Source organism: Amblyomma maculatum, chromosome 8 (assembly GCF_055883805.1).
Source record: "Amblyomma maculatum isolate TAMU_Amacu chromosome 8, ASM5588380v1, whole genome shotgun sequence".
NCBI lineage: Eukaryota > Metazoa > Arthropoda > Arachnida > Ixodida > Ixodidae > Amblyomma > Amblyomma maculatum.
This window is the reverse complement of record NC_139351.1, coordinates 111,255,007-111,270,535: the sequence shown is the minus strand read 5'-3', so window position 1 is coordinate 111,270,535 and position 15,529 is coordinate 111,255,007. Positions and strand designations below refer to the sequence as shown.

Sequence of the window (15,529 nt, the reverse complement as noted above, 5' to 3'; positions counted from 1 at the left end):
GGCGCAGAACAGTTGCCATACCGTTCACCATGGCCTATGGTCAGTACAGCCTGCTGTTTTTATTTTCAATATGCGCGCTGTCAACTCGTTTGGGCAGTTTTTTGCTCCTTTGATTTGGCCATAGCGTCAAACGGTGACAAGCGTGTGATGTAGTACGCATGTTGCTGCGCAGCTACCGACAGGGACGCGATCGCTATTCGACATTCGTTCCTTTCCTAGTATTAAACCGACGAAAACACGCCCGCAGCTTCTACCTGTAGACAAGTTCTAAATTATCAACCGCGTTACCTGTGTATCCACCTGTGTACTGCTGTTATGGCTGGCTTTTTGTTTATACGCATAAGAGAGAAATTACGCTATTCTCCCATCACAAATCAATCAGTCAACCCCGTTCTCATCGGTTGATATTTCCGCCGGTCAAGGTCGATCAATAAGATTGGGGCTAAAAGATATTTTTCAGGGAGTTTTTGTGACACGATCATTGCGTAATTTGACCCCCCCGTCTATCATGAAAGCCCGCTACTATTTTTAAATAATTTTTTTTCTTTTTTTTTTTTTAGATGTCAGCACGGCTATTGGGGCGCAATACTGCCAGTGATAACGGATATAAGAGAGGGGAATGGGGCTAATAAACTGCTTAACTAATTTCTGATAGTTATATTTTTATTATTGTAGCCAGGCTTCTGGTCTCAATACGAGGTTTGTAGCTGGTCGTTAGCGATTTTTTTAATTGGTTCACAGGAAGGGAAAGGCGCAGTATCTGTCACACTTGCTCTGTGGACACCTGAACCGCGCCGTAAGGGAAGGGATGAGGGTAGGAGTGAAAGTGGAAAGAGAGAAAGGGGAGCCTAGTGGAGGGCTACGAGTAGACCACCTGGGGATCTTTAACGTGCGCTGACATCGCACAGCACACGGATACCACTTCGTTTCGCCTCCATCGAAACGCAGCCGCCGTGGTCGGGTTCGAGCCCGGAAACTCCGGACAGTAGTCGGGCGTCTTACCACTGCACCACACCGGCGGGGCTGGTTAGCGATAGTCATATCAGTTCTTAGAACACGTTTTTTAAGCGATAGTCATATCAGTTGTTAGAATTAAAAAAAAAAGAAGTTTGCTTTCAGCGATGTGGCTCAGAATATTTGGCTACCTTAGGCGAAAAAAAAAAGAGAAGAAAGACGATATTAAAGCGCGGGTTTCAGACCGTAAACTCTGTTCTTCGCATTGCAAGTCCCAGTTTCGACCATCTGGGTTCTTTAACGTACACAGACCGCGTAGCTAGGCGGGGATCTAACGTTTAACTGCTCCACCGGCGCTTGGTTGCTCACTCTCGCCATGTGTGAGATGCGTGCCGGTCGGAGTGCGTCAACGCTTCGGCGCAGGCTGAATTTTAACTAGTTTACGCTCGGATAACTAGGTTTAACCGAGATATATTCCCGCACTTTTTTTTAGTGCGCGACACTACTAGTCGCAATCACGGATTTCGCCGATGTCTGTCCGAAGCCGCTCACTCTCTCTCTCTCTTTTCGTGAACTCGAAGTGGAGGAAGCAGTGGTAAGACGCCCGACTACTGTGCCGGAGTACCCGGGTTCGAACCCGACCTCGGCGGCTGCGTTTCGATGGAGGCGAAACGAAGAGGCGTCGTGTGCTGTGCGATGTCAGCGCACGTTAAAGGTCCCCAGGTGGTCGAAATTACTCCGTAGCCCTCCACTACGGCTCCTCTTTCTCTCTTTCCACTTTCACTCCCACCTTCCTCCCTTCCCTTACGGCGCGGTTGCGGTGTCCACAGAAAACAAGTGAGACAGTTACCGTGCCTTTCCCTTCCTATAAATAAATCAGTTTTTTTAAATCAGAGAAGGTGGCGACGCACGCGTCGCACGGCTCAGCAGGAGGCGGAGTGGTCGCATAGCTGCAGCAGAAGCCGCGCTCTCTCTCTGTCCATCCGTCTCGCCCTGAACTTGAAGAGGAAGAACGGAAAAAAAAAAAAAGTGGCGAAAGTCGCGGCTTAACACTGAGTAGGCGGAGCGGCCGCATAGATGCACCCAGTGAGAGAGGGAGCGTGTCTGTTGCGGGTGTGGCGGCCGTCACTGGGTAGCGTTGCACAAGCATGTGCTACTCCGAAATGAGCAGTTGTGTGTCGCTCGCGCGTCCTCAACTTCGGCATCTCTCCCCTCGCATCAGTCACACCTCTGCCTTCACGAACAGCAGACGTTCACGGGCGGTACTCCCTGGATCTCAGCTCCGAGCCGCTCGCCGCGTCGTGAAGCAGCTCGTGCTCACCTCCACGCCTTAACTGGCGCTCGCCTTCAAGAGCGCTTCCCTCTCTCTTTTCTCATTATCTCTCCCTATGATCCCACCCTAGACATTTCGGCCACAGAGCAGTGCATTGGAAAGGGGTACCTTGCGCCTATAGTGTAAAATGTGCCTGTTTTCATTCATTTCTGAAGATGGTGTAAGAAAGCTGGGAAAGAGAAAATAACGTACAGCTCGTCTTACATGCATTTTTCCAGGCGAAGCGTGTGTTAGTTTCACACGGCTAACACTTTGCTTTGCGACATTCTGACGCTCTCAAATACATGCAGGGTACCATGACTCCGGCTTCGATGACGGCTACGGGTAAGTGAACTGAATCCATGCTGGGCTTTCAAAGTGTGGAGTATTCGAAAACGTACCATAACTCCAGGTCGAGACCCGAATTAATCTTTTTCTTCTGGTAGTTTGAGCCATATTGGATGCGTCTAAGGTTTGTAATTGAACGCGATACCACAGCCTCCGTAGTGCTGCGTGCGGCATGCTTGGAAACATACATTTACTGGAGTCTGACTCTGGTACCGTGGTTTCAATGCAGCCGCGTGCAATTCTTTGTCTCGCATGTACAAATTACAAACAACAATGAAACAATTTGCTTACTAGTTTTGTAACATATATGTAAGAAATGAAACTTGTTATTAAACTTGTCGTCGCAGCTGCTTGCTATCACAACGACGCGCCAATGTTTCTTAATAACCTTAGACTACTATTCACGTAATGTAGATTAGCCCAGAATGTCCACAAACAAAAAGTCTGATGGTCTCCTTTTGACAGAGTTTTATACTTGCAATAGAAACCCCTTAGTTTCGTTCAAGTTATACGCTCCAAGCTGTTTAGCGTTGGGTGAATATGGCATAACGCTTCGGCGTTGCCTGCCGTTGCTCAGTTTGCGAAGCAGCTGCGTAGTCCCACTTCTTACCGCTGGCTTTTGCTATCGCGTCCTCAAAAAAACGGCATAACTGTACGTACCTCCATTGGCAGAGTTGACTGCTAATCGGATGGGCGTGCTGTTAATTTCAGAGGAAGATTAAGATTTGCAATCTGATTTTCCATCCCGCGTTAACAGCTCTACTTAGTGTAGGATATGAATAGCGACGGATTCAACGAAATAAAAAGAAAAATAAGCATCGGGACGTGATGAATTTGCCTGGCCCTGTTTGTTGCTTTCTTTTTCGCTTGGGCAGCTTTGCGCTAACAGGCGTTGTGTACAACACCTAACCATGATGTACAGGGTCATCTACTCTTATAGGGCGAACACGCGACCACGTAGCCGCGGTCTTCGGAGCGCCACCACGTCCACAGATATACAGCAGATACCGATAAACATAACGTACCAGGTGTATGTTTGCCCGCGCCACTTTGCTCTCAACAACGACTGTGTCGGAGGCATGCAATGACCCCCTGAAGAGCACGACCACGCATGCACTCCCGTGTTCATCCGAAGAGTGGACGATCCTGTGCTTGGTATAGCAATATTCAGTGGCCACTAAAGGTGACGCGGGATATATCTGCGCTCTATGCTGTTTGCCTGTGCATGCCGTGTACACACTGCGCCATCGCAGGCTGCTCCGCTGGCACAATCGCGCCAACACTATATCTTCACAACATGTAGACGTCCTTTTTGTTTTCGCTTGCATATATACGCTGCGACGCATGCGCACGAGTCTGCCAGTGATGCCTGACGCCGCTGTACAGCTCAGAACGTACATGCAGTGAAGGGCGTAAATTGATACCTTGAATTGCAGAGGCCTAATAAGACTCTAGAGAATAGCAATCTCATTTTCCCTTAGATTTAATATAGGGCAAATTAGTAGGTTTTAACACTCTGCAACTTCATACACGTGGGCTGTCAGAAGGCCTTGTGTGGAGTGATCCGGATTAAGTTCGACCCTCAGAGTTTCTTCAAAACACACTGACACTGTTTACTGTGGCGATGCTATTGTGTGCCGCTTCCGTCAAACTTAAGTCGCCTTGGTTAGGGTATGACTTACACCCTTGACCTCAGTAGCCAAAGGCCATAGATATCAGGCCACCGCGGTGGATGATTTTTTGAGGTTTTATTTAGCCCCTCAGAAACGGTGGTATAGTCATAGCAACAAAAAAAAAAAAATCGAGATCGCCAGGTAACACTTCGATAACAATAAATTAAGCACGAAGGACTCCGCATAAACATCAACCAAATTTCCGACCGTGTAAATAGGCGCTTCTGAATCACTACTGCTGACAAGCGTCAGGCGAAAATCAACTATACTCAGTGCAACTGCTTTCTTTTTTTTTCAACCAGGAAGAGCTACAAAGGCTATAGGAAACGTTACATGGACAGTATTGCCTGTAGCGTAGTAGTAAGGAGTTCGAGGAATAGCCATGTAAAATTGTATATTTTAAATAGTAGGTTAATATTACACCATTGCATGGTACTTGTTTTTGTTTTGTTTTTTCGCAGTATAGTGTCTTATCGGTATTGCAGAATTTAAATTAAACACAAGTTAGCTTCGCATAGTGTTGGACAGTGATGCTCTCAGACACCACAACCAGCTCCTGGGCCCTATACAGCAACGCTTTCAAAACGAACAAATTTGACGCTTTGATGTTGTATTCTTAAATATTGAACAGATGGTGATCACCTCCATCACCCCTCCACCATGCTTTGTTCTGTCTGCTGGGTCGTCAATGATGACCTGGTCACGGTGGTGCCACACTATGTATAGTATTCAATCGTTTTGTCAAAACACTTCGTGGAAGTGTGGCCGAAGGTGACGTTCTATATTAGCTTTGTAATTTAACGGGCAGACACAAACTAGGAATAGTACTGCGTTGGCAATTACCGGCTCTGCATAGGACCACTGCATTCCCAAATCATTTCACTATTAGGCCCATGGTTCCTGCTGCTTCTGTGAGCGGTTAGGATTGCGACATGTGGAAACTGACGTTCCTCGGCGCTGGGTAGATGGTGGACAAGTCTTTAACATTAGTCATACGTGTCGGGGTTTATCGACAACACCAATACATTCGCTGTTGGGAAGTTCAAGAAACGAGTAACTATAACTGTAATTCGTAGTCGTCGCTACTCTTTTCACGAACAGTTAGCGCATGCGTGCGTCGAGTTCATCACATACTGCAGGGACATGGAGTATATATGACATCCCGCTTTGAGCGCTGATTCATATCTGTCTCTTATATCTCAGCTATAGAAATACGTGCCCTTAACTTCTAGGCACACGTAGTAAATCTCACACAGTCGCAGTGGCCACAACAAGGAGGGAGCGTGGACGGCAGAAGCTGGCCAAGGCTAGCAGACCCCTCCGCTGCTTTCAGAAACCGCCATCTGGGGGATATTTCAGTGGCGCCACCTATAAATGTAATTAATATATAACGCCCCCTACAGGCGCCCTTCATGGCGTGTAGAGGTGTAGATTCTTCTCGTATAGTTTGTGATTAAATTTAGAAGCCGTTAAAGACTATAGTGCATTTAGCGAGATTATGATGCGTATCATTATTCGTAAAACTTTCACGAAATTAAAATGTACAGCTCCGCGGATTATTTCTTGTCGTCTCATTCTTTCAGGCACAGGAGGAAAGCCCGCTCGGAGACCGGCGCTTTTATCGCGGTCTTCCTGATGTGCGTGACATTTTGTGGATTGCTGATCGCCCTGCTCATGTTCCTCTTCCACAACAGTGAGTATACACTACAGAAACTTGCGATGCGCCAACACGTTGAGCTTTGCAGAGGTGACTACAACTTTAAGCCCATAGGGCCATTCAGAGTTGCTTTGTAACTGCTCTGAAAAATAAATGAATTAAATTGAATTGAATTGAATGCGGCCCACTTGCAACTGGTGCATTATCCCGCGATACTCTCTATGACAAAAAAAAAAAAGAGCGAAATTGGACTAACAGGAGCATGGATTTCGCATCAAAGGTACGCTGCCTTAATCCCACTGTCTTATAATAATGTTGAGCTGGTCAGCGAGCGTAAAAGCTGGTAACAATGGCGGATGCTGTGGGCATGAGCTTGCTTGTTAAGCAATAATCACTCCTATCGGCGACTCGATATATGGCTCAATCTCAGCGATGCTCATGAATGACTCATTTTCGACGCACGTTTACATCAGAACTTCAAAATGAGGGGCTTACTAATGTTAACATGCTTTCCTGACCGTGACGCAAGGGATCCGGTCGTAAAGAACAAAGGTGTTCTTGCCGCGCGGGTGGCTTGGCGGTGGACGCATTCCTACCACCGGATGACGCTCGAATTCGATGCTGTCGCACCGTCGGATGGCACTCTATATAGACACAGTTGTAAACAGATATTTTGGTTTATTGATTCCTTTCCTGCTTGTACATACAGGTAAATTTGAAGAGAAAGCTTAAGGTCTGGCAAGGCCTTCCCTCCATATACAGTTTCGGCAGCTTTGTAATGAGATGTTGAAAATACGCTTGCTGATACAGATAGGGAAATAACGTCGTTGATACAGTCAGTACAGTAGATGTGCACAATTATGTCATGCAGTCTGCCATGAAATGTACACAAGTACCATCTTTGCCAAAGCAACCAGGCTGCATGGTTGATTTTCACTCGTATATTGCAAAACCTACGGCACTCCTTCAGGTTTGAATTCGTACATATCAACGTAAAAGAGCCCACGTGTGTCGTCACCATTTGTATATCGTTAGACGTTTATGGACGGGGTAGGGTATCCATTGCAGGCGTGGTAAGAAAGCTATGCAGCCTGGTTACTTCTGGCAAAGACAGTATACGTATAACAAGCATATTGCTACACACACACAAAAGTAAACAAGATCAGGCCTCTCCCTGTCGAAAAAAAACAACAAAACTGTATCAAAACTGCGATAAAATATTCTTTATTTCTGTCGTAACGCCACAATCTTCTTTAATTTCATACTTCTTTCTGTAGAAATTTTCTGTTGTCAGCAGTTGATACATTTACAAAATCCTGATGTCACAACAGGTTCACTGTTAAAAGCCGCGCATAAAGTTTATGACAACAGCAAGTTTTCTGTAGTTTTTACGACTAGGCTTGCTGATAATTAACACATAAACGAGGTCACACCAAGTTTAGAAAAAGGAGTCACTGCTGCAAGTACTATACGAAAACGCATGCCACTAGCAACGATTTTTTCTCGATATTCAACGTGTTAATAATTCTTTTGTTCGTTCGGTAAGCGCAGTAAAACAATAGTATTATTAATATCAATGGACGTTAGTAGTATTGAAGGACCCTACTATAAGTCAGCCAGCCCTGTCGAAACGTTATTTGGCTGCGTCGATCCATGAGCGAGTTGCTAGGGCGTGAAATATTAACTGGTCCAAATAAAGCCACGAGAACAACGGGACATATGTATTCTTTCACATTTGGAAATAACAAGCATGAGAAAGGCACTTTTCCTGCAGCCAGCACAGCTGCAGTCTAAACCGCGTACCCACGATGTCGAAAGTTCGGTGTCAACTCACTGCCTTATTTTTCTCCTCCTTACAGTGGCCAGAGAAGAACACATACGTAAGTGAAAACAGGGTTTTTCTGCAGCGCGCCGTCCCCAATACAAAACACCTCGTTCAACTCCCTTATAAAAATAAAGTTATAGGGGACACTTAAGCTCCGTCTAAGCCCCGCGTTAAAGGGCAACTCCGGTGGTTTTTTCATCATTTTGTGTTTTTAATTGAATTACATTCCTCGGCACGTCCTGACTCCAACACAGAAAACCGTTTTCCAAAATTCCAATTAGAAGTATTTTTAAAAAAGAAAAACAGCAAATCGAAACCGAAACTGCTTTCACGGCCAGAAACGACGTCCCATTTGACGAAATGGTGACGTCACACTCAGTATTAGAAAAACACTCGTACGTGCGTTGAATGGTGAAAATAAAGTATGGACATCATGACGCACTACATAAAATGTCTGAGGTAGTTCAATATAAGCCTCACAATTTCATAATCACGCGGGAAGTGGACATTAACGCCTGTATACTGTTTGTGACGTCAGAAACTCAGTGTTGCCCGCAGAAATATTCTCAACTTAAGCCATGAAAACGGCATATTTTAAAGCCGTATTGCGCGTGAACGGATTATCGTACGGCGCCAAAATTTTGTAGAATGCGTCAGGTCGGAGAGAAGAACCTGTGGTAAAACTTTCACTACAATATTCGAATGTCAAAAAACCCCCGGAGTTGCCCTTTAACCGAGTCGCATGAACGTGCCTGCGTGGCCTAGGGGTAATGCGAAAGCAAAGGTCCTCAGACTGATTCTATTGTGGCTGTAGGAAGAAGGAAAAGAAAATGCACGGGCCTGCTACTGGCCCTGTAGCTGAGCCGCCTCCGCTGCCTCGTGCAGACAGAAGAGAAAATAGAGAAGAAAGAAAGACGCGCGCTGCAACTACAGCCGTCGTCCACCACCGAAGCGGTGGCGGGTGCAATGACGGCCTACAACAGATAAAAATTCGGTGGCAGGCCAACCACCGCCGCAAGCGGCGGTGACCTACCTGTCCCAGCCCCATCAGGGGAGTACATTGATTCTGGCATCTCCCTCCCATATGAAAAGAGAGGCCCGAGTTGACAGCTCAACATAACGTCAGGCAACCCTACGTCTAATCAGTGAGCAGTCATGTCAGCTGCCACCTGCTAGCGTCACGCTCGTGATTTTTCACTCACAACACCAACGCCGGGTTTTAGGTGAACGCCTCTTTAACGCTATCGCGTAAAAAATATGACAGTCCGTAGACTGTCATTAACTCACGACCATAAACTAGGCTTAGAATTTTTGTCTATCGACAAATGTAAGGCTATCAGTAGATAGTCTACAGATTGTATATAGATAAAAGGACTACAGACCTAGTTCACAGATAGTCAACACAGAAAAGCAATATATGTCGAAAGGATGTCGATAGGGTCGACAAATCTCTATAGACCATTTTTTATAAGGGAGTACACGCTTCCAAGTTTTCTTTCGGTGTCTTTGCTGAAATTATCAAAAGGTAGACGTCAGGAAGAGCTGCAAAGAGTGGAGCGGATAATTTGTCGTCTCGTAAAGTGGAAGAGGCGCAAAATGAGTATATCTTTAGTCCAGTGTGAGATTGGGAGAGAGGAAATTACACTAAAAGTTTCGGGTATGGTTTCCTTGATCAAGTATAAGCAGATGTAGGCTGACATTTTGTATCGAATCGCTATTACCCAGCACGCAGGTAATATGCGCCCAATAATAATACAGCAAGTTGGTTAAAAAATCATAAACGGCAGCGGAGAGCAGAACGACACTAAAGAAACACAAAAAGATAATGCTGGCGGGAGAGCTTGGACCAATCGTTAAAAATTCACCTTTCGGCCCCGCTACGGCGGCCATGTTCGCTGTGAACGAGGCCTCCGTAGCGCGAGGCCGAAACGTCGTTGTTTTTATCTATTGGTCAACGCTCGTAGCTTTTCCGGCATGAATATATTCGACCAGGCGGGTTTTCGTGAAATCCTGGATTTCAAGGACGATATGCCGCATCGTCCTTGTCTGTGTGTTTTTTCGGTGTCGTTGCTTTCTCTGCTGTTGTTTGCTGTTGTTATTTATCCTTCAGTGTCTAGTATCTTGTTTACTGTTTTTCCTTTTGTTCACCTGAACTACCCACTCCTGCCAAATGCCTGATAACAAGGCTGGCAGTACCTGTAAAATAAATAAATAATAAGCGCAACCTTGAGCAGGCCTCTCTCCTAGGAAGAGGAGGCATAGCGGTAGAGAAGGTTGCAGGGGAGGTAGTGTCGTGGTATTGGGGCAGATCATTGCACAATATGTCTTGCCTACGTGAAAAGCCGTGTGCATATGTATCTGACAACGGGAGCTGCCGTGAACTGTTGTGTGATGATTGTAAAAGCCCCACGTTAAGATGTGGTTGGACGACTACTGCGATATGGAGATTCCCGTCGATAGGGTTTCTAGGAAGAGACAAAGAGGCAAGACAATGCTAAACGGAAAGTTTCAGAAATGCCCTCTTCCCAGTTGTGACGGACTAGCTGACGGTTCCCTTCATCTCGAGGACGCAGAGTAGTCCTGAACCAGTGAGAAGTAACGCGGTAGTCATGTATAGTGAAGCAGCTTACTCCTTCGTCGTCAGAGGCATATATACAGCTAGCGGCTGCAGGGAAAATTTATCAAGCATTATAGTTAACGCTTATCCAGTTATGCTTGATGCCCAATTAAAAAAAAAAGACACTTGCATCTGAGCTACACCTTCTAGTTTAGACGTCACGATCCAAGGTACGCTTATGGTGATAGCACTAGCGCGGAGCTGTCGCATTCGTCGGAGCCCGTCAGCCTTTGAGATTATCGCGGTCATTAAATGTTCTCCTTTGGGGAAGAATCAAGAATTTCGGAGTTCTTTTCTCTGTTCTGCGCGGAATCTGCATTTCGTTGTATTTTTCGTTGCCTACAAAATAATCTACTACATATATACAAAATTGCACTTCCGACATCGGATGTCATCTGTAAGGTGAGACGCTAACTTGCCCTGCTCAGCACAGGCTTCAGAGATGTGTAGCATCGCATGTTCATTAGCCGACGTTTTTCTACCACTGCTTCCTACAGTCTCTTTTCAGTACTTATGCTATTAGAGAGATTTAGCTTACCGTGACCCGCGATCCGCCACGGTGACCCTCTACCGTGCGTGGGCGGGGCGAACAAGCTCATTGGTCCCGACGCGGCAGGTGGCATGTGCGGACACCCAGTATGTGGCGCCATCTATCCGCGTCGAGGGGGTTTGGGCATGCGCAGTGTAACGCGCGGTGGCGGATCACGGTAAGCTAAAACTCTCTATTAGAGAGATTTAGCATACCGTGATCCGCGAACCGCCACCGTGACCCTCTACCGCTCGTGGGCGGGGCGCACAAGCTGATTGGTTCCGATGCGGCGGGTCAATGTGCCGACGTCAAGTATGTGGCGCCATCTATCGGCATCAAAATGATCTGGGCATGCGCAATGGAACGCGCGGTGGCGGGTCACGGTAGCGGATCGCGGATCACGGTGTGCTAAATCTCTCTATTGTCATGGAAAGATGGCTGAAACCGCCATTTTTGCGCGCGCAGAGAACATGCGCTGCGCGAAGCCGATCGTGGTGAAGCTGGCGACGGGCATCCGCTCAAAGACCACCATGATGGTGTCCAACGACAACGGCAGCTGCGACAACGAGCTGCAGCAGGCGTGGTACCGCTTCGAGACGCCTTTCGGTAACCGCATGCCCGAGACGCCGGCGATGCCCGGCATGTGCAACACCATGGTGCCCTTCTGGTTCTACGGTGAGTAGCCGAAACGAAACCCTTTGATATAACGGTATAGCCACCGCGATGGCTCCGAGGGTTCGACCCTGACCGTTTAACGCCAAATGAGTCCAAATCCCTACCGAAAAAAACCTATGAGTCACAATAACCTCATAACGATTTCTCATATTAAACTCATACAAATCCCATACAATCTCGTATATTTTTCATACGCTGAATGATATTTGTATGAGATTATATGAGATTTATACGAGTTTAGTATGAGAAATCTGTATGAGGTTATTGTGACTCAGGGTTTTTTCGCTGGGGATGGCTCACGTACTACATGTAATTTGTGTAATTGTGATAATTAGTAGGCATCCTATGCTTTTGCAGCGACTATTGTAGGCATCCTCGGTTTTGCAGACAGTGTAGACCCCCTGGAAGCATTCAACCCTGTTTACATAAAGGACCCGACTGCGCGGGTAGAATTAGCGGTTGCGGACTCGACACTGCCGAGCTTACATAAGCCTTCCCCAACGAACTGTGATTGCGGCAGGGGTACAGTGAACTAGAATATTCTAGTTCACTGTAGCAGGGGCTAGCGTTGAAGCGAAGATCTAGCAGATGGCACGGCGGTTCCTGTTTGCGTCCGGTTTCCTCCCGCCTTTTTTCTCGCGCGCTGCTATCTCCGCTCCTGTTCCTTGTCTTGATATCGCGCCGAAAAATATTAAGCGCGCGCGTTTCACTCGGAGTGATCGTTGACTGCATGCTCTCAATATGTCTCGTGAATGACGACGCAGGCAGCCACCCACAGTACCCGAGCATGCCGATGCCCGCGGTGGCGTGCGGCGCGGACGAGGACAACGCGTGCAGCTACCACGCCAATATTCGGGTGCAGCACTGTGGAAGTTACATGGCCTACTACTTGCAGCCGCTGCCCAGATGCTTCATGGCATACTGCATCGGTGAGATCACTGCCGACCTCCGTTGTGGAAGCACGTTGAACGCAATGTCTTATCACCAAAGACCCAGTCGAAAAATCTACAAAACCATGCCAAAAAAAAAATCAAAATATTATGTAGTTTCGACGTTTACGACAAAGAAGGAGGGTTGAAAGCTGGGTCAGTTGGTACATTGTCTTAGAGAATAATAACAAGCCAAGGGACGAGCTACCGTGTGTACTTCGTCTTTCTTCGTCCTCGTCCCTTGGCTGGTTATTATTCTCCAAATTTACGACAAAATCTCTGTCGTCAACATCAGAATTTTCTGTAGTACTTTTCTGTTGTAACTACAGAAAATTCTGATATGTTACTAAAGAATTCTTGTTGTCATCAAAATTATCACGAAATAAACACAGCGCGAAGAAACAGGACAAAGGAAGAAGACACATACAAGACGGGACTGGCGCTGACTACCAACTTAGTCAGCGCCAGTCCCGTCTTGTATGTGTCTTCTTCCTGTGTCCTGTTTCTTCGCGCTGTGTTTATTTCGTGATAGTTATGAACCAACTAGCCCAGGCCAAAATCTTAGTCATCAAAGCTAACAGTCATAAACCGCACAAACATTTTGCCATAACAGAAAAATTTGTTGTTGTTTTTTCCGACTGAGGACTACGCCCCGCCGCGGTAGTGCAGTGTTAACCACTGCCCGACTACTGTGCCGTAGTAGCCGGTTTCAATGTGCTGCGTTTCGATGGAGGCGAAACGAAGAGGCGTCCGTGTTCTGGGCGGTGTCAGTGTACGTTAAAGAACCCAGGTGGTCGAAACTTCCGGACTCCTTCACTAAACGGCCTCTCATAACCCGAGTCGCGCTTTAGAACGTTAAACCCTACAAACCAAACCAAACCGACTGGGGACTAATTAGCTGTTTTTATTTACTGACCTAAATAACAAAGTGTCAATGTAAAAGTTTTAGATCTCGATAAACGGCTAGCTAAGTTGTTTTTATCAAGCTAACACATGCATAAATATTTATACCGGCCGAAAACTATTCATTGCGCAGTAAGAAATCTTCCTCGTCACAGCGTCGCCGCTTCAAAGCCCCGAAACGCGTCCCAGATAACACAATCAGCTTCTCTCTGCAGCGCTCTCTCCGATGAAGCTTTGTGCGCTCACTGGTCGAATGATCCAACCACATACAGTTAAGGTCGTGGATCCAACGTAGCAGCTGGTCAGGTGGCAGCTTCCGTTGAAGGCCAATAAATAATACTACGTCAATCGTGGCTTGATAGAAACAACGCCGTTTGTCGAGGCTATCTACAAATTCTGCAGTGACTTTTTTCTAGCTAATTATTATAAAATAACTAATTAGTCTTTAAATAATAATTACGTTTGGCAAACTATACTGCAGATTAGGATAAACAGTTCTCAACATTCGCTGGGCTAGCTAGGTCTCGCCGTATTATTTAAAACATTGGTTACATTTAGTTAGGGCACCCTTTATATACTGGAGTGCGGTGACAAAATATATATATGTGCCTCATTACCATGCATGTGCGCAACCGCGTGCATGCAGGTCAGGCAGACACCACAGAACCCCCGGCCTGTAAACATCGCAAATAAAATTTAATGTTCTTCATAACTACAAATTGCTGGTGGTGCCTAATACAGAGTGATCCACGGAGTCAAATGCTGTTCAATGCAAAAGCATTCATACTTTGATGACAGCCGGCCAATAATCATGCCCGATTTTGTATGTGCCGCTCGATACAAACCGAATTCTAGCCGGTCAGATTCGAATCCGGGTTCTCGGGTTCAGTATCCCAGCGTTTTAACCATTGGGCCGCCACAGAGGCGGTTGCTTTAGCCCCCCATAACCGCGTTTAATTAGGGTTAAAGCTCCACCATTTGTGGCGACGGCTGACACAGATGGCGCTACATGTATAGCTGAAACTGCAGCACACCAGTGCCATAGCCACAGAAAGTTTGTGGAATCCCGCTCTCTCACGATATATTAGAATTGTAGCCAAAATTATCTGCAATTTGAGTTTGGTAAAACGATTGTATGGTTATGTTTCACCGTCACAGCCTGTAAAAGCTGTAGAAAAAAAAAAAAAAAAAAACGTTCTTTTCGCACTATGATCGATGTAATTGAGATGACCCCCGCCAATTTTTCGGTACTGTGAGTGAAATGCTGGGATGCATCAACACGTGCGCAGGGGAACACGAAGTGGCGAAGAAGCGTCGGAACGGATCAGACTACCTGCTGCGCTGGAACCTCACCACCGAGTTGATCACGGACGTCACGTAATCAGGTGCCGGGGCCTTGTCGTCATCCCGCGGTTCTACGCCAGCTTAATATTCTGCCGTCACTAAAATGTTTCCTCGTGTCTGTTTTCTTTTATTTTTCGCTCTAAACAGAATTCATCCTCAAATCAAGCAATCTGTGCGCGGCGCTTAACAATTAACGTTTCGGCCAGAAAGCAATGGGAGCTAACATTTTAGCTGACTTATCACGGATTTAATTTAGCATGGGCACTCTCTTGCACAACACTGTAAAAAACATTTGTTTAAAAATACAGAAATTTTCTGGCAGCTGTCCTTCCAGAAATTTTCTATTCTTCATGTCTACTGTTTTTAATTTTTTTTTTCTGTCATTTTACAGTTTTTTCTGTTTTCAACTGATAAAGAATTCTAGTAAATTGGCATAAATTTTCTGTTATACGGCGTTTTTTTTTCTGTCGCAGTGAAAAGTATGATCCAAATATATCTTTTTTTTTTCCTTACACGTTTTTTGTCTGTAACAACAACATAATTGCGTTAGCCGCCAATTTCTTTAATGAACGCCATTTCTAAGGCGAAACCCTTGCCAACTCCATCTCACAAATATCACATGGCGCTGGAAATAACCGATAGCACCCATAAAGTTGGCCGCCCAACAGTCGTTGCCGAGCCACCGAAAAGAGGCAAGTGAAAAATGCATAACACGTACCACTGCAGCAAGGAGCCAACCAACAACGGACCTCAATGTGGCACC

The 15,529-nt window shown here is 46.2% G+C and overlaps 1 protein-coding gene across 2 annotated transcripts; it reads left to right on the top strand.

The window, feature by feature from the left end:
• The first annotated feature begins 2,352 nt into the window (after positions 1-2,352).
• LOC146182206 (uromodulin-like) lies at positions 2,353-15,211 on the top strand. 2 transcript variants are annotated; one of them, XM_084575976.1, is made up of 6 exons: positions 2,353-2,611; positions 5,871-5,980; positions 7,804-7,824; positions 11,381-11,590; positions 12,355-12,519; positions 14,712-15,211. In XM_084575976.1, exons 2-6 carry the CDS (start codon positions 5,923-5,925, stop codon positions 14,801-14,803), a joined length of 546 nt encoding a protein of 181 aa, XP_084432102.1. In that variant the 5' UTR covers positions 2,353-2,611; positions 5,871-5,922; the 3' UTR covers positions 14,804-15,211. The 2 variants fall into 2 exon arrangements, with proteins under 2 accessions (XP_084432102.1, XP_084432103.1); XM_084575977.1 differs by lacking the exon at positions 7,804-7,824.
• Positions 15,212-15,529: the final 318 nt, after the last annotated feature.

What these genes read in the sequence shown, in the direction of transcription:
- LOC146182206 (XM_084575976.1), top strand. Translation starts at nt 5,923, where the DNA reads ATGTGCGTGACATTTTGTGGATTGCTGATCGCCCTGCTCATGTTCCTC. An exon ending in GGCCAGAGAAGAACACATAC is followed by an intron (nt 7,825 to 11,380) that starts GTAAGTGAAAAC and finishes TTGCGCGCGCAG; the next exon opens with AGAACATGCGCTGCGCGAAG. An exon ending in GGTGCCCTTCTGGTTCTACG is followed by an intron (nt 11,591 to 12,354) that starts GTGAGTAGCCGA and finishes ATGACGACGCAG; the next exon opens with GCAGCCACCCACAGTACCCG.